The sequence below is a fragment of the Apteryx rowi genome, unplaced genomic scaffold, assembly GCF_003343035.1.
Source record: "Apteryx rowi isolate R43461 unplaced genomic scaffold, aptRow1 scaffold_13, whole genome shotgun sequence".
In the NCBI taxonomy this organism is placed as follows: Eukaryota; Metazoa; Chordata; class Aves; order Apterygiformes; family Apterygidae; genus Apteryx; species Apteryx rowi.
Genome location: NW_020447530.1, coordinates 4,567,776 through 4,592,014, shown reverse-complemented (window position 1 = coordinate 4,592,014; position 24,239 = coordinate 4,567,776). Strand labels below are relative to the sequence as shown.

At 46.4% G+C, this 24,239-nt stretch overlaps 1 protein-coding gene across 5 annotated transcripts; it reads right to left on the bottom strand.

The window, feature by feature from the left end:
* Positions 1-11,940: 11,940 nt before the first annotated feature.
* CGRRF1 (cell growth regulator with ring finger domain 1) lies at positions 11,941-23,913 on the bottom strand. 5 transcript variants are annotated; one of them, XM_026056062.1, is made up of 6 exons: positions 23,763-23,913; positions 19,630-19,769; positions 18,083-18,260; positions 17,743-17,890; positions 14,158-14,265; positions 11,941-12,750 (listed from the first exon to the last, which is right to left on the bottom strand). In XM_026056062.1, exons 2-6 carry the CDS (start codon positions 19,691-19,693, stop codon positions 12,400-12,402), a joined length of 849 nt encoding a protein of 282 aa, XP_025911847.1. In that variant the 5' UTR covers positions 19,694-19,769; positions 23,763-23,913; the 3' UTR covers positions 11,941-12,399. The 5 variants fall into 5 exon arrangements, with proteins under 5 accessions (XP_025911847.1, XP_025911844.1, XP_025911845.1 ...); XM_026056059.1 differs by lacking the exon at positions 23,763-23,913 and adding an exon at positions 21,809-23,093; XM_026056060.1 differs by lacking the exon at positions 23,763-23,913 and adding an exon at positions 21,631-21,772.
* Positions 23,914-24,239: the final 326 nt, after the last annotated feature.

The window sequence follows — 24,239 nt, the reverse complement described above, 5'->3', positions numbered from 1 at the left end:
GCACCTCTGCAAAGCGGGGATCCCCCGGGATCCCCCCCAAAAACGCTTCGCACCGCCCGGAGGGGAGTGAAAAATAACAAGCAGATTAGCGCCATGACGATGTCGCGGCGCCGGGGCAAGCCGCGCAGAGCGAGGCGCCCCGCACACGCGTGCAGCAGCAACGCGCTCCGGCCCCTGCCCTGCTCGCGGGGCGCCTGATTATTGATTTGCAGAGCGATGGTATCCACCGGTCTGCGCCTATAATTATTCACAGCGCAGCGGCTGCCGTGGCGCCTGCCCCGGCCCTGGGTAGGAGGCAGAGAGGGTCCCTGCCCCGGGCAGCCGGCAGGGATACAGCAGGGATACGGCAGGGATACGGCAGGGATACGCTTCCCGGAGGTGCCGGACTCGCCGCAGAACCCCGTCTCTGCACCGAGAGCCAAACCTAAGCGCGAGGCCTTCGGGCCGGAGGCCGGAGCACCTCCGCCAGGGCCACCAGCGGCTCAGAAGCCGCACGGTTATAAATATTTTCGGCTCCGAACCAACAGCCCTACAATGATTTTACGGCGAATTGCCCCCTTCCTGCGTGGCGCTCTSAGCATCGGCAGCTGGGGTTGAATTTCCTGCTGGATTACCGAGAAGGGAAACCCCCAGGCTTACCCCCTGCCCTCCCCAACCCCCCACCAGGCCGGGTTTGTGATAAACTCCCTGGTGCTCTTACCGAAGAGAGGAGCTCAGGCCTGGGCCGGGCCGGGAGGTTCTGCCACCACGGCTGTGCTGACGGACCCAGCCTTTCCTTGGGACCAAAAAAGGGGCTTTTGCTCCTCTTCCTTCAGCTGCCGGAGCGCGTGGGAGGAGCGGGAGGGTGCATTTAACGTGCGCTATGAGTGCATTTAACGGCAGCGTAGCTGGGGCCGCAGGGGCTCCGGGCGGCAGCGCGCTCTTGCAGGAGGCCCGTGGCGCTCGGGGGCGGCGGGTGGCGGAGCGGGCCGCGGAGCCGGGCGCGGGGCTCCCCCGGCCGGGGCTGCAGGTCGCGCCGGCCCGCTCGGGTCCCGCTGGGGAAAGCCACCATCTAGCGGGCTGCGGAGGAATCACGGCGCCGGCGGATCCCGCCTCCGGTGGATCCCACCTCTGGGGAATCTCGCCTCCAGTGAGTCCCACCTCCCATGGATCCTGTCTCCAATGAGTCCCACCTCCAGCGGATCCCACATCCACAGGTCCCACCTCCGATGGATCCCACGTCCCACGGGTCCCACCTCCAACAGATCCCACCTCTGATGGATCCCACCCCTGACAGATCCCACGTCCGACAGGTTCCACCTCCGACAGATCCCACCTCCAAGAGATCCCACCTCCAGCAGATCCCACCTCCGACAGGTCCCACCTCCGACGGATCACAGCTCCAACGGATCCCACATCCCTTGCGTCCCACCTCTGACAGAAACCATGTCCAATGGGCCCCACGTCTGATGGGTCCCACCTCCRACAGGTCCCACCTCTGGCAAATCCCACCTCCAACAGATCCCACCTCCAAAGGATCACACCTCTGGCGGGTCCCTCCTCTGACAGATCACACCTCTGACGGGTTCCACCTCCGATGGACCCCACTGCCGGGAAATCCCACCTCCGACAGATCCCACCTCCAAAGGATCACACCTCTGGCGGGTCCCTCCTCTGACAGATCACACCTCTGACGGGTTCCACCTCCGATGGACCCCACCGCCGGGAAATCCCACCTCTGACAGATCCCACATCCGATGGGTCCCACCTCTGGCGATGCGGGATCACAGGATCGCACCTCCCAGGCCGCAGGAGCAATAGCATTTTACCCCAGAAGTCTTGGGGGCGCGAGCACCGCATGGTGCAAATTGGCTTTCGATGTTCGTACGCCTGGTGCTCAGTGTCGGGTCCTGTCCTCGGTGGTGCCACCGCTGCTGGGCTCAGTCAGTGGCACGGAGGGGTTAACGCCACGAGCATTAGCCCTGTCGGGGGGCAGGATTTGCCATTCGGGCCATCGATGCGCGCTGCACATTTTGTTTGCCTGGTGGGATGAACGCTGCAGGTACCTCCAGGAAGGAGAAATGAAAACAAGGGAAAGCGCAAGCCCTGCGCTTGCAGGAGCCTGACCGATGTTGCCAGGCCGGGAGCACGAGCCCGCCTAGCGCTTCCTAAGCAAAACTGAAGGTGCGAAACGTGTTTCTTTGTGGGCACAGGAGAAAGATGTCAGACGTGTGATCCACACACGCCTTGAAGTGCCGGTGCCTTAGCAGCATTTTCCACCGCAGGGTCCCATTGCTCTGCAGGCAGTGGGGCCTCGTGCGCCATCCCCAGGCGTTGGGGAACAGAGACAGAGGCAGGGAGAAGTGTTGGGAAAGGAGCAGCAGGGGGATGACGGCTCCTCCTTGGGCACGGGGAACGCTGGTCGCTGTGTCCAGGCTCAGACCAGTACGGGCTGGGGGCTGACCTGCTGGAAAGCAGCTCTGTGGAGAAGGACCTGGGAGTGCTGGTGGACACCAAGTTGACCATGAGGCAGCAATGTGCCCTTGTGGCCAAGAAGGCCAATGGTACCTTGGGCTGCATCAGGAAGAGTGTTGCCAGCAGGTCAGTATCTGAAGGGAGGGTGTCAAGAGGATGGAGCCAGACTCTTCTCAGTGGTGCCCAGCGACAGGACGCGAGGCAACGGGCACAAACTGAAACACGGGAAGGTCCATCTGAACATGAGGAAAAACTTCTTCACTGTGAGGGTGACAGAGCACTGGACCAGGTTGCCCAGAGAGGTTGTGGAGTCTCCTTCTCTGGAGATACTCAACACCCACCTGGACACRATCCTGTGCAATGTGCTCTAGGTGACCCTGCTTGAGCAGGGGRGTTGGACTAGATGATCTCCAGAGGTTCCTTCCAACCTCAGCCATCCTGTGATTGTGAGCTCCCCAAGGGGAGGACGCGAGATGGGGATCGCTCTGTGCAAAGCGTCGTTTCCGACAGCTCCGATACGTCACGCGCAAACGCTCCAGCTCACGGAGATGCTGAGGAGTTTGCATGTAACATGCCTCAGCTTTCAGTATGTCTTGTGACTAATTAAGCGAACGTGAGAGGAGATCCTCGCCAGCAAACCGCAGCCATCTGCCGCATCCCGCCGCTCCGTCCTAAGAAACGGTCCATCAAAGAGCCTCGCTCATCCCCGCCTTGGTGCGGAGCTGAGGAGCTGCCAGGACACACCGTGGGGGGCACCGCTTGCGTGGGGACGGGCAGCGGGGCTCCATGCGCCACCGGTAAGAGCACAGGGAGCGCGGGGCAGGCCGCCACGCGCCGGGAGCGCAGATAGTGCCCTGCCGTTGAGCCCGCAGGAGATTACAAACGGCTGCTCTCCGTGGCGCCCCAACTAAGCGAGATCCTGGGGGAGCACGATCCTGCCGGAACTCCATTAGGGTCTCATGTCCTACAGTGTTCGGAGGTTTCTATGGAAATTAAAAAATATAAGTGTGCCCGTAACTGGTAAAAGAAACACCCTGATGCCTCAATAGATGAGGGGGATGAGAGAAAACAAGCATCCTGCAGTAATACCAGCCAAGCGGGTGGTCTGAGCGAATTAGGGACTCTCGACTGCTCATGGGTTCGAAGGAAGCAGTTGCTCATCTCTGCTGAAGCTGTCTAACCACGTAGTGATCTGGAGAAAGGATGAGGACCTCCACCAAGCAGCGGCTGCCGAGCAGCGCAGGCGCTAGGGAAYGCCGCTCCGCATGGGAAGCCGTGCTCGCGCTGTACGGGCTGCTTAGCCACCGTCGACGGGTTGCTTTGGGAAGACCCGACTTCGCCCATGAAAACGCCACCGCGCCGTGCTGCGAGAGCCCTGGCAGCCGCCGTTGCCGTCGTGCCACCTCGGCCCACGGCGGCTGATGGGTTTGCTTGCAGGGCCCCCAGGGACGCAGAGGCAGCAAAATAAATCAGCTTAACTAACGGCTCTCAAAGAAGCACCCTTGCAAATGTGTCACAGCCCTGTGACGCCTCCAGAGTTAGTGACTAGCTAAAGAAGAGGAGAACACGGGACATTTATTTAACCAGACAGGCAGCAAAGTCCCCTTTTGCTCTTCCAGTTCCAAATAGCCCCTTAGGTGCGCATATAAACGTAGGCTTTTGCATCGTAAAACCTCACGCAGCCSAATTGTCCCAGCAACGGCAAGTGAGTATTTGCAGGATTTGTCTTTGCAAAACGGAGGCTTCCAGGTGGCCTGAGGGCAGAGAGGCCCTGGGGGCAGCGCGGTTATGGGGCAGGGGGGTTCTGCAGGGGGGAGACACCCCGCATCCCGTCCCACCCCGCCGGAGGTGGGACGTGCCGTGCCCCGCTTCCCGCGCACCCTGCAAAGGCCCGCGTGGCTGCGTCCCATCTCCTCGCGCCGTGTTTACCTACAACAGCCTTCGCCAGCCCCTTCCAGCCGGTGCCGCTGCTAATGAGAGCAGCTTGCTGGAGGACTCGGAGCGCAAGCAGATGGCCCTGCTGGAACGAGACGCGGGTCCCTGCGGAGGCCGCGCTCGGCTGCGCCGCTCGGCTCCCCGGCAGACGGGAACACTGCATTAGCACCAGCAAGGAAATTGCGTCCCTCGCTACCCCCTTTTAAGCAAGCGATGCTCTTTGGAAGCCGGTTTCCAGCTCGAGATGTGTGTCAGCAGCACAGCTACTAAGGGAGTTTTTGCATTTAATTATTAATAACACAGCGTGCCCAGCGTGAACAAAATGAGGGGGATTTAAGAAGAATTTCCTTGAGAGCGTAAGAGTTGCCAGACTGSGTTAGGTGTTAGATGTAGCCCGGACGCTGGGGTGGAGGGAAACCTTCGTGCTTTCGCCCTGCGAAGCGGCAGATAATCCAAGCAAGCACACGGCGGGCAACGCAGAAGGAAGCAGCTCTCATCGATTCCGCTGCTCGTGTTTCCAGATACGCAATTTTCAGGAAAAGCCACATAAGTAGCATCTAGATTTGCACCAGCTTGTTAGATCAGACTGATATTGGCCTGACTCAGCCTGACCAAAGTCCATCTCCAAATCCTGGTATGAAGGATTATCTTGCTCCAAGTGTGAGACACACAGAAGACTGCAAAAACTGCAAGTTATTGCTAGCCTTGTGCTTTTAGGAGTTCATCTGGAGAAAGAAGGCTCTTGATTGAAAATCAGTGATTTATCTTTGGGTTTGCATTGTCCTCGTACGGATTCGTCCCACTATCTGCAGCATAGATAACTACACAGTTAAAATAACGAGAACATGAATTATATCCCAGCATTGATAGCTGTGGTTAAAATTGGTGCTGCTGGGGCAAAGCTTTCTAAACTGCTAGGTTCTCCATGGTTGCCTCCAGCTTCACCAGCGTTCAGCCACCTCTCTGTCCCCACCAGCTCTTTCGGTAGCCATCCAATTACGTGGGACRATGGAAATATTGGCTATGCTGGAGGACACTGTTTTTACGGGCACCTTTGGGAGAGGAGCACTCGAGATGCAGAACAACCAGGGGGAGTTAGGGCAGCAGCCGGGAARGCGAGCTCCTCGCTTGGTCTTTCTCTTTGGGCGATAGGAACAGCTTGGCCCTGCTGGCACTGCCCACCGCAGGTAGTGATGTTCCTTACAGCTAGCACGGGGATTGCTGCAAGGAGGTCCAACAGTTGGACCCASGCGGCCCTGGGGCACCGAGGTACGAGCGGATAAATCCTGCCCAAGTGGAGGATACAAATGGCTCCATCAAAACATCGCAGAGTGTCAGGAGGCCTGTGTACCATCACATAGCTTTTTCAGGACAGCAAATGGTTTGTTAGTGATAGAGCAGGAAACGTTGCTGGACTTGATGGAGGCTCTTTAGAGTTTGTTAAGAAGTTGGGGCTGAAAGGGAAAACTGTAGCTGGCCGATGTATTTACACATTCTCATGTCTCTGGTAAGATACTTAAAGACCAAAAGACTGGAAAAGCTATAGCCGTTCTTAAACTTGAATCCACCAGCTCTTGGCAAATATCCTTCTTTGGTCCTATAGCAAAACCAAGGGTAACTTCTTCTTGTGTGATTTAAGCTGGCCTCGGAGCAAGTTGTCCCAGCGGAGGAGGATTTGGATGACGCTACAGCCACCCTTGCCAGGGTCGAGTACTGGCCACCTAGGAAGAAATCAGCTTTCAAAAGAAAGGCAGCAGCTGGGTTGTCGATCTTGTCGCTGTGGATGGCAGCGTCTGGTGAGAAGCATTGCTTTTCAAGCTGTCGTGTGCCATAAATCGCTGCCCTATTCTTACTTTGATCAATGAAACGCGCCGCCGTGGAAAGGGGTCTGCTAACCTTGGCAACCAGAGCAGTCACATGAGGAAAAGCAGCTTCTGACTCCCTCGAGGCTCCCTGATTCCAGCAATTATCCGCAGCCTCGATGCCAGCAACATCCCACCCCAGGCTTCCAGCAAGCCGATGTATTTTGAGCTTTGCAGCCCAGGCTCGTTCCCTGCAGGGGAAACCCTCGCAGATCAAGGACCTTCAGGAACCGGAGACCAAAATCTAATGCCTCAGAGCATCGCATCTATGTTGCACTTGATCAACCAAGAAGCAGCAGATCTCCGGTGGGTCTCTGGGGTTTCACTGCTTAGAGCTCTCTGAACTCAACAGCATTTGCGGAGTTTAAAAAAAAAGGAACAACTATCAAGATAATTCACAAGTTAGCAATCCTCCCTCTAGCCTGTTTGTTAAAATATTGCTCACAAGAAGCTGATAGACGCAGAAATAAATAGCGCTATGAGAGAGATAAGTGATGCATTAGACTTTTCACCAGTCCCTGACTACAGCTACTATTAAAAATCCGCCAAGAAATACTAGATGTGGAGCGGCTACACAATGGGAGAGTAAAAAATATTAGGAACAGATGAAAACTCTCATGCGATGAAGACAAAAACCTCGAGGAGGCATCTAAAACCTAAAAAAAGCTTTCGGGGTACAAATCTTCTGGCAATACAAGGACACTGCGGACTGAGGATAATAAAACACAGGTAGCTATTAGTAGTCCAGATCATTTATTGCTGGTCCCCTGGGGGTAATTCTGGGATTCGCATGAGCATCCAAACACTGCATAGGTAGTACAGGTATTTTTTGAATAATGTGAACACAGTGACTTGTCATGTCATGGCTATGGCAAACGTCACACCGTTGCCCTTTTTCTGGCTGAGGAGGACATGTAGGGAGGAGGAGTGAAAGGAGTTTCTCAGGCTTCCCTGAACCCTAGTGAAGGCTCAGGAACCTCAGCGAGAATTTATAATGTCGTTGCTTTTCAAAATATTGCAGGAGAAAGAGAGCAACTCCTCTCTTTGGACAGCYGTCTCAGTTGAAGGCTTTGTCTAGTCTTAAGAACTTCCTTACATATAGCTTTTTGCTGTTTTAAATCATTCCCATTACACAATGGCATAATTAAAACAGTGTCTCTCTCCTAGTGTAGATGCAGCTGGCTCCAGACAAAGGTGCCTCTGTGTAAGTGTTGCATATTCCTACAAATCTGTAGGGCACGGGGTGTGATGGCTTTGGGGGGGACCCAGCACTGCGTGGGGCTCTCCCATGCTTGGTCGTGGCCTCATAACTGCGGTCGGGAATGCACCTGCATCACGGGGCCACTGCGCCCGGTCAATGCAACGTTAAATCGGTAGTAATACTATTTAAGGTTGTCCAGAAATATAATCCCTGGTTTCTCTTTGCCACTTCTTGCCCAGCATACTCCTACAAGGCAATACCGAGGCTTTCTAATGGTTCAGCTAGAGGAGGACTTCTGCTGTATCAGACAATATTCTGCTATTGCAGGCATTAATTACACCAGTCATGAACACCCAGGACACCAGGGACTTTGCAGGGGCCGCATGTCCACTTCAGCGACAGAGGCAAGTTCTGGTTCATCGTGGATACCAGGACAACTGAGCAAGTCGTGACCGGTGGCCACTTACTGAAGAGACTTCCATGTTGAGCACATCAGCCCTAGCCCTTCCGTGGCTGGTGATCCCCAAGCTGGCCGTGCAGAGCTCGGTCCCTCTGTGGGTGCCGGAGCTGAGCAGAGCCCAGACTAGCAGCGGAGGCTCTGACACTGAGTCCTGGCTCCTTTTACCGTACCTTTAAGTTAGATGTTAGCAAGTAAATAAATCAAATTAATCAGATTCAGTGGGAAGGTCTTACCAGAGCTGAACAAACAAGTGTACGTGGGTTCTGACTTGCTCACACCCGCCGAAACAGGAGATACTGAACTCCCCCTTCCCTTCTTACCTGATGGCGAATAGCAGGATACCAAGCGTTGGCTACTGACAGCTCAGCGCACAGCTGTGGTCCGCTAAAGGTCAGTGGTCAACTGGGGTGATGATGATGAGACCAATTAGAGTACCAAGCACTAAGAAAAGAGCACAGTTACAGTGYGAGGCTAGCATGGGTGTTTTGAGAACAGCGGAAAAGGCCAAATACATTTGATTTCATAAAACTGAATCATGATGTGTAAAAGACCAGAAGYGCTGGTGGTTGGTTTAATAGCCCAGTTTAGAATCAGTACCCACCAGGCCCTATTGCTAGAGTGTTTACTCAGCTTCATAGGGTCTGCAGTAGAAGGCAGCACCATTTTAGCCCGTAAAGAGTAGGGGTCAGGGCATTAGCTAGCTTTCAGAATGCCTTATGGGAATTCTGAATTCCCTATAGGAAGGGGAAGACCCATTTCAAGATGAATTGACCAGAATTGTCTCCCTCCTTTTATTTCTCTTCTACTTGGGCAGGGAGGAAGGGAGGAAGATCCTAACAGAGGAACTTTATCTACTTTATCTACTATCTAAAATATCCAYGTCATGGTCCACACCTTGACATTTGGAAAGGCACCATGGGACCTCTCTTGATAATATCACTTATTTTGATCAACTCATTTCAAAGCCTAGGCTCTGAGTAGAGCTAATGAATGATACCAAGTGGTGAGGGTTGCCTCCTGTCTCTCCCCTGCAACAAAAATCGTTACAAGTTTGTAATACCCCAGCGCTGCTGAAAACGAGCAAGCCTTGTTGCCAGAAGTCTGCATGTTTCTTGACATCACCAGATCCATAAACATCATCTGTCATGAGTAAATGAGGAATATTATATTACCTCTATTACAACAGGGTGACAGAGCAGCACAGCCTCTGTCAATAAACTGTGTTTTTGTGGATCACAGGGAAGATTTTATTTCTCTATTAGTGTCTTGAATCCCTGTTTTAAGAGAACCAAGGGACACCCAAGGCAGCTTTAGATGAGCTCCTTTTACTTCTCACCTGGTCTTTATTTTGAGATGGCTTCTTAGAAGATGGGCAAATGTAATAAGCCAGCTACTGTACTTTTTATAACTCTCAATCAGCTCTTTGATTTGGGCCAGAAAGGAAGTTTGTTAGATCTGATAAAACAACTAGCATCTCTGGAAAGCGTTATTAAGAGAAGAACATGGAACAAAGGAAAAGCTGGGACAGACTTAACGGTAAATAGATGGTCTGGAAGGTCAGAACAGCTACATCCTGTTGGCCATTATTATTTAAAACTGGCATCAACTGGTTGAAGGATAAGACAGACCAGGCAAGTCTCTGGGGAGTTTACTGGAACAACATTTTACTTTGAGAGTAAAAAAGCCCACAAGCTTGGATCACGCTGACTGGTTGGGAAATTTTGATGAATCGGTGCTGTTGGTGACTACTGTGGTCTCATAGTAAGTGACACCTCTTTCTCTGATCATCTATATGGACAAAATTAAGTATCTGTTAACTATCAAGCAGTGCCCGACTCCAGATTAGAACCAGGGCAGCACCAACTGCTCCCTTGCAGTAATGATTTGTGTGGCCGCTATCCCATATGCAGGAAGTATAAACTGCTCATTTGGGAACAGCCACTGTCATGGCTCAGGCTCTTTGGTGGTATCTGTGGAGAGGTCACTACATTAATTTTTCTGGGAGCCCATGAAGGCATAGAACCACTCATACCAGCTCTCCATTTCACAACAGCGACAYGTGGGCATGAAGGGAAGTCTGAAGAACAGTTAGTTCCACCATCCTCATGTTAACTGCTCCCATTTAGCAGTAAAACAGAGTTAGTGACACAGAGAGGCTAAAGTCAGCAGCTACCTCCATCAGCGCTAGTTTGCCTTCAGCAACTTTTCTGGCAAAGATGGATTAGAGCAGAGGATCAGCAAATGACAGAGCAAATCTGCCAAGGATGGACACTAAACGATGCCCAAGTCTTTGATGGTATGTAGCAACCAAGGCAGCAAAACTCAGTGCAAGGCCACATGGAAGGACAAAGAGATTTTTATTTTAAAGAAGAATGATTTCACCCACTCTTTCTTTCATACTCATTTTTGCACACTCACATACTAGCACCAAGTGCTAGCCTCCAAGCGTTCAGGTCAGGATTACTTGTGGTGACAGAGGACAAGGGATGTTGTCTGTCAAGTCCTCATCACACCTTTGTGGTTCATCTTGAGTGCTGAGGACACTGCATGATGTTTACGGTCTCTATACTCTCTCTTAACATAGGCAGCTCTGGGCCTGCTTGTGGAGCAACAACAATGTGATGCAACTCATCTGTATTGCGGTCTCACCTGTGGCATGGCCCTGGTGCAGTCAGCACTCCCTCCAGCACGGGTCCTCTCAGTTATTACATTCTTCTTGGATTTCCTCTTGCTGTTCTCAATCTCCTGAACTGCTGCATATCCACCATTCTTTGCCATGATGATTTCTATACAGAACCTTCTGGCATCAGAAGCTCTCTGCAAGCACCAATCAGTCCTCACAGACACTTATGTATTTAATTACTGTCTGACACACAGTGCAAGTGAAGAGTGGATTTGGCCAGCAGTTTATTCCTGAGATGTTCCTTGAAAGGAAGGTGACCCTACATAAACTAGATAAATTGTCTTGCAAATAGCCTATGGATCACTGGCTGGAAATCTGTGGCCACATGCATCAATTCCCAACCTCTACCTGTCTCTACAACTAAACATTACTCTTTGCATGACTACCTAAATCTTATTCAGAAGTGACTACCAGGACTTTGGAAGCAGGGTCAAGGCAAAACAAAAGACAGAACGATGGAAAGATTAAGATAGAATACCTTTGTGCAGGGGAAGCTTCCTTCCTTATTTTGGAGGTACACACAGAAGTCAGCACCAATAAAGGAGCTGCAGGAGAATGCAGCAGAACAGCCTGGAGCACGGCTTCCTTTCCCTGGCACCAAGCAGCTGTGCTGGAGTTGGATGTGGGGCAAAGCTACAAGGGAACAAGAGAGGGAAAGAGAGCAACTACTCCCCATTTCCTGCTGGTTCTAACAAGTGTTTGTATTTTGGTGTCTCGTACCAGCAAGATGTGAAACCCTGGCCTGTCTTACTTTAGGAGAATTTGGCTCTCTCTTAAGAAGCAAAACAACAATTTCTCTTCTCAACAAGCCATTTTTATTGCTTTTGACAATACACCATTGCAAACAAATATTTTCTTCTGTTCTTTAGCTTCTTTCTTTATTAGAGTAAGTAAATTTCCTGGGACTACTGATAGGGAAGAAAAAGTAAACAGTTAACTTGTTCTCATCCAGTCTGACATTGCAAATACAAAAGTTGGAAATTTGCAAAAGCGGGCTACTCCTGTAAGAATAACGCAGCAACACTGCCCAAGTTACCACTCTGTGGAGTAATTAGCTAACATTTACATGGAGAGCAAGTTCTTATAGCCCGTTGCTAACAAGGCTGAAGGCCTGCACCTCAAGATAACTTTGTGAAGGCTCAAGCTTGAAAGCATCAGTGAGGTTCAGTTCAAGTCAACAATAATCCACAAGAATCTCTCCACTGATTCCAGTGGGCTTTGGCTCAGGTCCCTCACCCCCCCCCCTTCAAAACAGCAGAAACATTTAGTGTCCTGAATGCCTTCAACTCCCAGCTCCTGCCACAGTCCAGCCTTCATCTACAAAATAAATACATGGATTTAACAATGAAGATTTACTTTCCTTCATTTGTCACATTCTGTAAAGTGCAATGTTTCTAAATTATACTGAATTAAAATGATATATTGCTCTGGTATTTTAAATATAATAAATATAGAAAGAGCTGTGTGCACTTCAATGCCACTTGTAAGTTTTATTCTTTGTTAGTAGATAAACTAAATTTAGTAATCAAAATAGCCTCCAATAATACTCCATGAAAAACTAGTAAGAAGTTATAAAAATAATCACATCCTTCCAAGATATCCTACACACTTGTCCTGTCCACACTGCAGAGAGAAATGTACTGTTCTTGTGGGCATATGGAGCAAAGATGAATAAGGAAACTGAAAATTATTTTACAATTAAAAGCAAACCCTACAAGTTAATGCTACATATCCTTCCATGAACAGTCTGCTTTCTACATTTAATCTTGAAGCATACAACTCAATTCTTCYWTTTTTTYCTCCATTAAAAAACTCTTCCARGGAGAACATCTTGCAAGACACGGGYTGATTCATCTTCATCTTGCTCCTTTTTACTGCAAAGTGGAAAAGATTCTTGAACAAACTGCCTACACATTGGACACTGCTGAAAATACTTAATGCAGCCATCACACAAGCATGTGTGCCTACAGGGGAGGAGCACCCAGTTCACTGTGCCATTCTGGCAAACAACACAGTCTTTACTACTTTCTTCATGCAATTCTGATTCATCTTCGGCCAGCCCGACCTTTTCCAGCAAGCTTCTGTCAGTGCTTGCCTCACCAGGGGAAGTATCGCTCAGAGATGGTGCAGTACTGTTTGCAGACATGAAGAGTTGCTAAAATACACATAAACACACACAAAAAAAAAATCAGCAGAAATCAACAAACTCTCCCCCCACACCTGAACATGCCAAGCAGGTTGCGCTAGGTCAGATTCATCGGGTTCCACTGGGAGAAATAGTGACAGACTCGCTCTTGCGTGAGCCAAGACAGTTTCTCAGACTTCAGTTACATATAATCCAGATGCATTGAATGATACAAAACACCGGGAAAATATTAAGGATAAGATGTCAAATCTTAGCTGAATCAAATCAATGTACATGCATGAACCTTACTAGAATTGCACAGATTTTGAACGCTACGGCTTTGTGCTTTCTGGCATATCATTCTCTATGCCTGGAGGGATGCTTCTATCCCCTTCTGCCAAACAGGTACCCACCACGCCTTCAAATCTACTTCATTCAACCCATTCTGCTTCCCGTTGTGTTGCAACCTCTGTTTCCTTTTTGTTTTATTTTATATGAAGCGCTAATTCTTCTGGGCATGATGCATTACTAAAGCCAGTAAACTAATAAGCACACAAAGGTGCCCAAGTAGTGCGTAGTACACAACTACACTTCAAAATGTAGCTGCACAGTTGTTTCTGTCCACAGTTTCAGCAGTATTTTTATAATGGTAACAATACATGAAAATAAAGCTTAAGAGAAAGAGCCTACCTGGAACAAATACTTCAGTCAAAAATGGCCAGGACAAAAATTTCTTGGGACAAATCTATTTCTGAATGAATGCTAATAAAGTCAACAGAATTAATCTGGCCAAGTGTCTAACTGATCAATATTGTAAGTTATTTTCATTATCACAGTAATACAGAAATGGTATAGAATCACATCATCAACTACCTAACAGGAACAGAACAAAGATCGTCCCACAATACGCACAGATATGGGAAACAGAACAGGAATGATGAGAAYGTTGATTAATCTCTGCTCTGTGCTACGCAGAATCCTAATCTTTGTGCACGACTGCAGTAAAAGGAGATTTTAGGGAGAAAAGCAAAAAGTAATGAGACTTCTGAGATTTTGATGAGACGCTCCTCCCAATCACTAGGGCAAAATAGGAGAAAGCACTTATTTGAGAGACTAGCAAATGTTCTATACAGGTGACAAATGTTCTATAGGGAGGAAGCATTCAACAGCTAGTTAAGTTATTACTGCTTTAATAAGCAGACAGGGACKCGTAGACTAGAAACAAATCTAGGTACTCTTAGTATTTTCATATAAAATATTTTTGCACAGCAGCTTTGGCTGAAATTACTTAACTAATAAAATAATTTTAACTATTAGCGGTTCTTTGCATGACAACAAAAGACTTGTACTAACTTAGTATACTGAAAGCCTACACAAACTAACTTAACACTGTAGCCCAAGTAAAACAAGACTCAGTTCATGCTCAGTTCAGCTTACCTTAAGATCATGGTATTGACCTTGGGCTAGAAGTAGATACTGATATAATATTCTGCAGGAAAGTCTGTAGCTCTCGTCAGGAACATGAATTACAGCCACCATTGATATCTACCAAAAAAAAGGTTTTATTTAACGCTTTTACCTTTCACATACATGATTTGTTGATTTGTATAGAACGCAGGGTCTGTATGCTTGAAAGCATATTTACTTTGTTCTTCTGACCTGCTAATTTCCTTAGACAATCAGGGCTGCAACAATATTGACTTTAAGTATAGAGAAAAAATGCTGGACAAGGTAAAAACAGTATGTGGCATAAGACAGTGCTTTGCGGAGTTTCAGCTTTCTGAACTGGTTTTATACGGAGTTCTGCCAAGGACGGTTTACACTGGAGTCACTCTCACTGCTCTTACCTAATGGAGCAAGGCACAACCAAAAAGCACCGAAGCACACGAAGTCCTCTTGACGTTACACGCTTATGCAGCTGAGGTAGGACTTACATAGCCATGCATGTGCCTCGTAGCAGCTACCTGCATAATAATTTCATCCGGGAGGAGCAGCTCCTAGACCCCTCTGAGCACAGAGGCTAAGTTCTGATGAGCCCTTCCTAGACAGAAGTGAAGTTGATAAAATCCAAGGATTTGCCTACAGTAATCTAGCCCCAAGCAAGTGCAGGGCACCTAAATCCAATACAGTGCACTCTTCCGCAGCTGCAATCCAGCCTGCCTCCAACACAAGAAATAACACTGTCAACTGAATTCTGAGTGCAGATTTATAGGGGAACATATAAAAGGCAAAATCTTCTCCACTTCTCTCTCTCACTTCCCTCACAAACACACAGACTTTATTTTTTAGACTCCAAAAAGCATTTAGAAGTGTCACTGATTGGCTTGTAAACTGAGTAAGCACAAGACAAAATTCACTGAAAAGGATTATTAGAGGACCCCATGGGTTGACTTCACTTCACTTCACCTAATTTGTCACTTCACTTTTCTGAAAATAAAAGCACTCTAAGCTTGCATGCTGTGTTTAATACCCTTTCCCTGCCCAAATTACATAATAGCCCCAGAAGGAAGGAAAGAAAGAGTGAAATTCAATATTATTGTCGTTCCCAGAAGCTGTCATRTGAGAAATGAAACCTGCAAGATAGTTTTTTGGTTGTTTTTTTTTCAAATGAGCATGGCAAATCAAACTTGCACTTCGAAAGCCACTATATGGCTAATTAAAAGCAGAGATTAAATGTATGTGTACATATACATATATATGTATTTATACTAAATGAATTTACTATCCTTTGGCAATAAGATTTTTTTWAAAAAATCACAATGTAACATATAGTTTCATAAAGATTTGTTAGTTTAGTTTTAGAACTCAAAAGCTATTAATTTTCCATTAAAATGACAGCTGTTGTATTTTGATAATAAGAGTTTAAAAGCTAACTTCATGGAATCACAGGATGGTTGAGGTTGGCAGGGACCTCTGGAGATCATCTAGTCCAAMCCTTCTGCTCTAGCAGGGTCACCTGGAGCACATTGCCCAGGATTGAGTCCAGATGGCTTTTGAACATCTCCAAGGAAGGAGACTCCACAACCTCTCTGGGCAACCTGTTCCGGTGCTCTGCTACCCTCACAGCTGCTGTGAGTGTTGCTCTCAGCGCACCAGTGTATTTGCATTACGGCATCCCACCATAACACAAGTACCTTCTCAATGACTGTGTGTCCTCAATTAATAGTTTGTTCAGAAATCTAGCCCATTTTTTGAACTGTGAGTAGGACCACTTCCTAATGCAAGTGTCTCCAGCTTCAGCTTCAAGTTACTGTCCCCTTATAATGCTATCCTATCATATAGAAATATATATTTATACTATATACTATACTATATATTATAATCTAGCAGAAATGCTATGCTGTATTTGATTACAGAATCCCTTTCCCATGAGCACTGGATATTTTCCTCTCTATGTAAATACCTGTACACCATAATCAAGCTACTTCTCAGTCTTCTGTTTTATGCATGAGGCCTGAGACCTAAATCTTCCACTTCAGCCCTTGCAGTCTTCAAATCATTTCTGTAACTGCCTTCTATGCTTACTCATTCTAGTTTTCTGGAGCTAGAGGAGAGTTCTGGCATAGAACCAAATAGGTACGATACGGCCACAAATACATTCAGGATGAAAATTAGAGGACAGTTTCTAACTCCCAGAAAAGAGATTCTGGAACATCATCTGTGACGGAGACAAAAAAAAAAAAAAAAAANTTTTAAGATGGAGCTTCATGCATTGATGTGAGAAATCATACCATCCCTTGTGGTAACAGAATACTGGCTGCAGGGGCAAAGGTCCCTTTCCCTACCACGCTTGCATTTCACAAGTCTCTTTCAATATTAGCTGGCTTGCAAGGAGTTCAGGTACAGTTATTTCTTTGACCACATTAACAGATTCCAATCATGTTCCTTTCCTCCAAAACCAGGGGAAAAATACCTCCCTCACTTTCCTTCCATCCCTTTCTTCTGAGTTAAGGAAYGAAAAAGTGGTGCTACAAATTCATCTCCATGCTAATATCAAGCACATTCAAACTCAAATTTACAGTTTCTTTATATTAAGCTAAACCAAGCTCTAAACATACATAGACATGCAGATCTGGGAAACAGCTGGGGGAAAAAAACTCTTGAAGGGGAGGATGGTGGGGCAAGGCAGTCCTAAGGTCGGTGACAAGAAACCATGGACAGGCATCAGATGGAAAGGGAACACAGGAGTTCTCCTAAGTACCACTGTGATCACAAACAGTTTCCAAATGAGTGTATAGAAGAAGGTTTGGTGGGCTTAGGCAGCTTGCTTCTGAGTTTGTATGTATTATTGTTCATGCAGTTAGAGTTATCAGTTTATCAACCAAATAACAGAGAAAAAGATGRGAGATGTTCCACATTGCTCCAGAAAGAATCGATTTCTAGTAAGAGCCAGATTTAGAAGGGGTATTAAACTGCATGTGACAAGGCTGAAGTTACTTAGACTGTAAGGGATTAGGAGGAGACCTTTCTGAGGAGCTGAATATCTCCTATCAGTCTGCTGCAGGATTTTCACACCTTCCTATAAATGACCTGGGGCTGGCTACTGTGAGACACAATGTACCGAACCACACAGATTCGCGCCTCTTGCAGGAAGGTAATTTCTATGTTCCTCGTGTTCAAGCCAGAAATCAGCTCAAGTATCTGGGCGAACGCTAAAAAAAAATTACTTTTTTGCCAACGGCAATCCGAAACACTGTATCAGCTCAAGAGCTCCACCACAGGTTTATGGGATCAGAACTGAGAAATAGCTTAGCAACCCCCCACAACCCTAGCTCATCTGACCACAGAGAAGACCTTTGCAGATATGAGCTCTGTGAAAATCATAAGCATCTTCTGAACGGCATACACACATTTTTATACAATTATCCTTGCCACCCTGCCATGGAGTCGTCAGTGACAAAGCTTGTGACTAAATTCTAAGAGCCAAGGAAAGGAAGTCATTTTATTCCAGACTAGATTTGCCTCCTGAAGCATTCAGAACTTAAATAAAGCAGTCCTATAATATATTCTTATATTACTTACAATATCATATATTTCTCTGTCTTCTTCATCCGCTAAAGTCAACAAAGCTATCAGCGGATAGCGAGATCTAGGCACTGGGCCAAAATCGACAACTTGAGCATCTTCTGGTAACTGACAACATTTTTCTTCCTTGTCATTTTTTTTTATGCTTTATTTGTGTCAAGGAAAACAACTGGTGTCTCTGGAATTGAAGACAAATATGACGTTTGCACAAAGACTATTTTTTGTCATATGTGTTCATAAATATATTCTGCCAAAAACTGCTGAATGCTCATGAGTCTCAACTCTCCCTGTGCCAATAAATTAGCATATTTTGTCAAAACAAATTTAAAAAGGATACAAGTACTGTTGTCGATAGAGGTATTCGCTGTATAGAGCATCCTCTAACGCCTGAGGAGTCTTTATTCTGAAGCAGTAGACATGTTTCTGCAACGCTTCGTGGAGTTTTTGAACACTGCAGCCCCAGTAGCATGTAAGAATACAGTCTTCCAGGCAGTCAGGTGTCAGTGTTACACCCTCTTGCAGAAAGAAGATAAGGACTTCATTAACTTCATTAAATCACCAATGTGCAGGAATTCTGGAATTGCTAATTGTAGATTCTTAAAAAGGCAACAGGCAGAAAACAACTTCATTGTCCCAGATTTTTATTATTCTAATTTAATCTTTTCAAGTTTAGGCTAGGTTTAGTGCTTATGAAAGTCAACAGAGATGAGGAAGTGGGTGCAAGGAGATAAGATGGCTGATCAAGCTAACAAAAGCAGCACATGTGCTCTTTAGGTAGGGTGAGTTTTAACTGCTGGTACCATTTTACACGTTCACTGTCAGACACCAGAGCATATCCCCTGCCCCAAAGGACATTCCTTCTTTAGATAATATTAATTGGATCCCTGGCCTACAACACCCTCTGTTGTTTCAGAAAGCATGGGGTCCTCTTGATTAAGCAGAGGGAGGATAAGGAGAGGATCTACATGCTCCATTTCTTTTCTCATTCCTTAGTGCGATAAATGCCAGACTGAGCCATTAGAGCTAGATTTTTAAATGCCCAGTGGTGCAGATTTGCAAGTGTTTACTTCCCACCTAGGAAGCCAAGAAAGAAGCAGATCTCAAAAAGAACCGAGTAGCCAACACATTAACTTCTAAACACTTACTGCACAAATAGGAACAAAACTCTTGAAAGGTTCTGCCAAATTCAAGTGTTCAAACCTTCTGAAAAATCCAAGTTATCAGAACACTAAGTTTTTTTGGGGTTGGGGAAGGGGGATATAAAGAATATGCATTAACTGCTCCAGCACTTTTCTTGTTCACAGGAAGGCTTCATGTCTCTGTTGGTGGAAGAGGCTCAGTCTTGCTTACTACTCCCCAACAGTGCAGAAGGGCATGAATTTCACTTTCTGTGCAGGTAGTTTCAAGGATGTTAGGGGCTACTTCAGCTCTGATCCACAAAGATTCACAGAAAAATAGTTCCACTGAAATATAGAGATATCTATACTTTTTAAAGTAGTGAACTTCTAAGCACAACTGGAGAACTGGGACTTAGATTTTTAACTGGATGGCATATACTTTGTAATATATGAAGTTTACAAAAACCACCCACAGTAGCTGGGGATCAGCAAGTGTTTTCTTTTTATTATTAAAAATCCATTATAGCAGGAAGTATTTCATTAATAATAAATAGTACATAAATATCCAAATATTTCACATTAGAAAAACACCACACTTATCTGTGAGCTGTGTAAAAATAATTATTTCTGTTGTAATGATGGATGAAGCATGTTTCTAAGGAACTACTGATCGAGGAAGAGAGAGGGGTTAGAACAAGAAATAAACAGAAAGGACTATTTAGAAACTCAGACTAACAAAAATCAAGCATATCAGAAAWCCACTGACTTGTTACTGAAGCTGCAGAAGCATGAGGGATTTCTAACCCAAAAGGATTCTTCACTTGTCTCATCTGCTTTTTCAACACTCTTATGCTGGATTCTGTCTCTTCAGAGTTTCTCAGAATAACGGGAACACCCAAACCAAACCTAAGAGACATGAAAGGACAAGAGCAAATGGGCTATGTTAGCGATGGCATGTTTGAATTGTTCTTCAGCTCTAAACAACAAGCGGCACAACAACTAAAACGAGCTTGGCTTTTGCTAGGACGCACGCATAATACAACCTGCCAATCTGACTGCAGCTTTCTGCAGTAAAAGACGGGAGTCTTAACACTGTTAAATAAAATCTTTAAAGGGAGAATACTTTACTCCTGCAACATTTAAATTAATGAGGATGGTCAATGCCCTCTAGTGGTAAAAATTTTAAGGAAGRCCGAGATCCTGGTTTCCCATGTTAATCTTGATTATAAAGATATGTTGATATCAAGTCAGGTGGCTTAAAGCCTCCGCTTTGAGCCAGAACCCAAATGCAAAGTAGTCAAGACTGAATCAAAGCTGAGACTCTAACAGCCCTTCAAAGCTGAAACACGAACATTAGCCCAGCTGATATTCTGAATCTAAAAGGATAATGAAGCAACAGCTTAAAAACTTAAACATCATACGAATCAAAATAAAATCAAAGAAACCAAGATGGAATACTTTGGGACAATTTCCAATATCAATAAAACACCCAGAATTTTCATAGTGCCTCAAGCTTTTAAAGGAGCCATTACAGAARATCATAATCTACAAAACTTGCTCCRCAATAGACTTGCTTTTATATTTGGCAAAAATAATTAATTTTTAAGGCGACAACCATAACTTTCAGTAAYCAAAAATGATTAGAGAAACTGCCCTAGATATGCAATCCGAAGACTATTTTGGAGACTGAAGAGTTTTTCCTAATTGCRTTAATCCAGTCCTGACTCAATAGCAAGGCATCAGGAGAGGCTGTGGGAGTCTTTTGTTAATGCATTTTATAAAACAATTATTAATTAGCTCAGGCTGTAGTTTCATGAACTTGGCTTCTGCCACTGCCAGCTGTACTGGTTAAGCCACGGCCTGTTTAAAGGCTTTGAATTTTGGTTTATGCAGCCCTCAGCATACTGCTCGTTTGAAAATCCTGAAACACTCTGCTTCTTTGTAACCARCTTTCCAGCGAGAATGACACGAAGCACAGGCTCTTCCCTGCATCAACTGCTCCCGTTTGGTACACTGAAATAGTAGCTGTCACAGGGAGATGGATCTCCCAAGAATAACTTGAGAAGCAAAGGGTACTACCAACTCAAATGTAATCACTTTGRAAATTGCTAAAGAAATTTCAGGTACAATACAGCTCTGAGCCAAACAGACAATTTTGTGGCTTTGCTACTGCTTTAACCTGTTTTTTAAATCTTCTCTGTCTCCTGTACGAARGAGATGTTAAATCAAGAAGAAAAGCAGAGCTTTTGCAGTCATTGGGCTCCTAAAAATTGCTGGTTAATTCACGTTGGARGGATGCCATCTGTAAGGCTAACAGGCAAAAACATCAGACAAAAGTGATTTTCAAGCTGAGGAAACTACTTCAGAGAAAACTTCTCAAAGCCATCCTCAGTAGCAACAACCCGTTCCTGGCAGCCTCACAAATGGTTTCCTTGACCATTTACTGTCTTGCCTGCACGAGGGTCACAGACACCCCAGAAAGGAAAAAGAGTTTGGGGGGGAGGAATCTATACACGTTATTCCATCTTTGATAACAAGAGGATTTTATTTGTGTATAGGAGGAAAACAAAAAACAAAAAAAAAGAGTAAACTCCTTTGGTTTGCTACACTTTCACGGAAACATTTGCATTTCTTTAAGATACAATATAGAGCACTCGGCCATATTTAGTTTTGCACATGGAGAGTCAAACCTCTGCCTGATGCAAGTAAACAGGGCTAGGCTGACTCCACTGGGGCTATAATGAAGTACGCCAGTTAAACATCTTACTCATAAGAAACSAGGTGCAGCAGCTGTTTCACTTATTCAGTACCCAAGATTCAATGGAGTTAATCTCTGCGGCAGCACATAAAGATGCCTCCTGTCTTGTGCCATCTGGCTGATTCCGAAGTAAAAACCCTATTCTTTGGAAACTTTCTTCACTGGTCACAAGCAACAGGATAATTACCATGAAAAGCAGTCACAGAAGAAAAGTTGCTAGTTTTAGCAGCAGCTGGTGGCAAAAGCCCCTTTCTGTTCAACAAAAAGTTACAGTGCTTTATAAATTTTAATGTAGTATTCTGTCAGTCCAGAGTCAGATCATTMGCTGGTATAAGGAATAATGAACGTCTTCAGAACCGCGTTAGTTTAGGAAAGGCAAGGGCTCCCCATGGCTTTGTTCAGCCGTGAGTTTCTTCAAAGAGCAGTCTTAGAGCTTTGAAGAGGTGCTGAGACCACGGCTTCTCCCGATGCCAACACTCATCTCCAGCTAAACGACAGTTCAGCACAGTATTCAGCCAGCCTAAATTTCACTTCATTCCTATGCCCAGAGCATCTAAYGGGCTGGCTCTAGGAAGCTACCGTCTCAGTAACCTACATCGACCCTCTGAGCAGGGCCACGGGTGTCTAAGGCTGGCCATAAAAACAGACGTTCCTCAAATCAGCGCATGATTTTGCAAATGAAAACGATGAGGCATTCATAAGGAGTTGGCGTTTTTCAGGCTGACTTACGCCATCGTGAATGAACACATCCATAAAACAGGCTGATGATTGATTCTCAAAATGCTGGGAGCGGGGAAACAAATGTCATTACAGCAATATATCAAGCATTATGTATTCATATAATACCATACGCATTTCTAGTACTCTGTATAGCAAATAAAGGAGTAAGTTGTTTTCATGAGTCCCAGAGTATTTCAGCATAGCTGTAACTGCAGAGACACTGAAGCTGCTTGTAGACTCTTGGTCATACGGCCACAGTACAGCAGAGTTCAAAGGTAGCCGCAAATATCTCTGAAAAGCTGCTCAAATATTCAGACAACATGAACTTCATRCTGCTGCATTTTCTCGATTAACAGTTCCTGAGCAAACTAGCTTGAAGTCAGTTTGGGTATATGTAAACTGCAATATTAGTGCAAACAYATCTAGAAGCTCTAATTCCGAGGAAAAAAAAAACGCATCTGGACAGTCCTCTGCCCACCCTGTAGCCCTAGAAGCATCAACAGATATATGCAAATGTAAGGATCTGCTGGCATGCCTTTGCATCCGGAGTGCAGCCTAATTCAGGCATTTTACAGCAGTGGATGGCAAAGCATTAAACACAAGCAGAAAAATAATGATTAAATTGATTAAAGATCACAGGTTTTGGATATGCAGGCTGGAAATTTATCTGAATCATGATTCAGTATCACGGATTTTTTTGTAAAGATAGTATTTTTAAGAACTGATGTAGTGAAAAAGGGGAGAGAAGCGGATGGCAACATTATACTATCAGTGCGCAATGGGAGAATRGGAATTTTGAAGAGGATTTCTACCACCCTCTCTCCCCAGGCAGTAATGAGGTGGAGCCGCATCCAGYGGAAAGGTAACAAAAAGGCCAGTCTTGCCTTCACTTACACCTATCCAGCGCTAGGGGAGGCAGTGTAAAACAAGAACAAAACTTTGCACAAAGCATACCTGAAAGATCAAAAGATAACTTTGCTCACATGGAAGGCAATAGATGGCATATGTTTGCCTGGGCCGGTGGCAGCTAACAAAGCGGTATAAACAAGGGAAAGCCTTTGCGCTAAAGGAAAAGTCAGGCAGAGGATTTATAAGCTGCCAAGAGAACAAACAACTACAGCTAAAACATCTGTAATTCCAGGAGAGACAACAGGGAATCCTGAGGCACAGCACTAGAGATACAGCTTGTTAAGCCAGCAGGAGGAGGCGCAGTAACTCATTTTTACTCTCTCCAGAAACCACACGTGTGTGGCTTACCCACAACTCCCACATAAAATATTTTGATTGCTAATCAATGCTCTCCCCTTGATGAATATTTGCATTTGCATTCATGGACAATCCTGAACTGGCAGGGAAACAGAGAGAGCGGTGCTACGAACAGACATTTGAGGGCCTGCTTCTGAAAGAGGGAGCGATTACACCTTTGCGGAATCCTCTCAGACACCAGTAGGAGAGGGTCTTCCACTCGTCTCCCCTCGAGACACCTCTGCAGGTTCAGCTGCTTCAGGCTCTCCTCAACTCGCCTGAAACGCCTCCTTCTCCTCTGAGCTCTGCCTGTGGAGCAGACTGGTGTCCYGTCAGCGCTCCTGGGGAGTCTAGCACCCCGCTGAGCCCTGCCGCAAAGCCTGCCAGACGTGACGCCCGCCCGGGCTGCAGCCAGGCGCCTTGCTCCACGTCCGCCCACTTCGGCTGCYGGCGAGACCGGAGACGTCCGTCCGCACTAGTGCCAAAACCTGCCCTCGGAGCCGCCGCTGCCGACCCCCTGCTCCCGCACCGGCGGATCCCTCCCAGCCGTGCGCGGCCTCTGCCGCACCATTCACACCTGCCTCTTCCAGCCCCGCCAGCCCCTCTTCACGCCTCCTGCGCCAGACCCTCCGTGTCCCCACACCCCACTGACA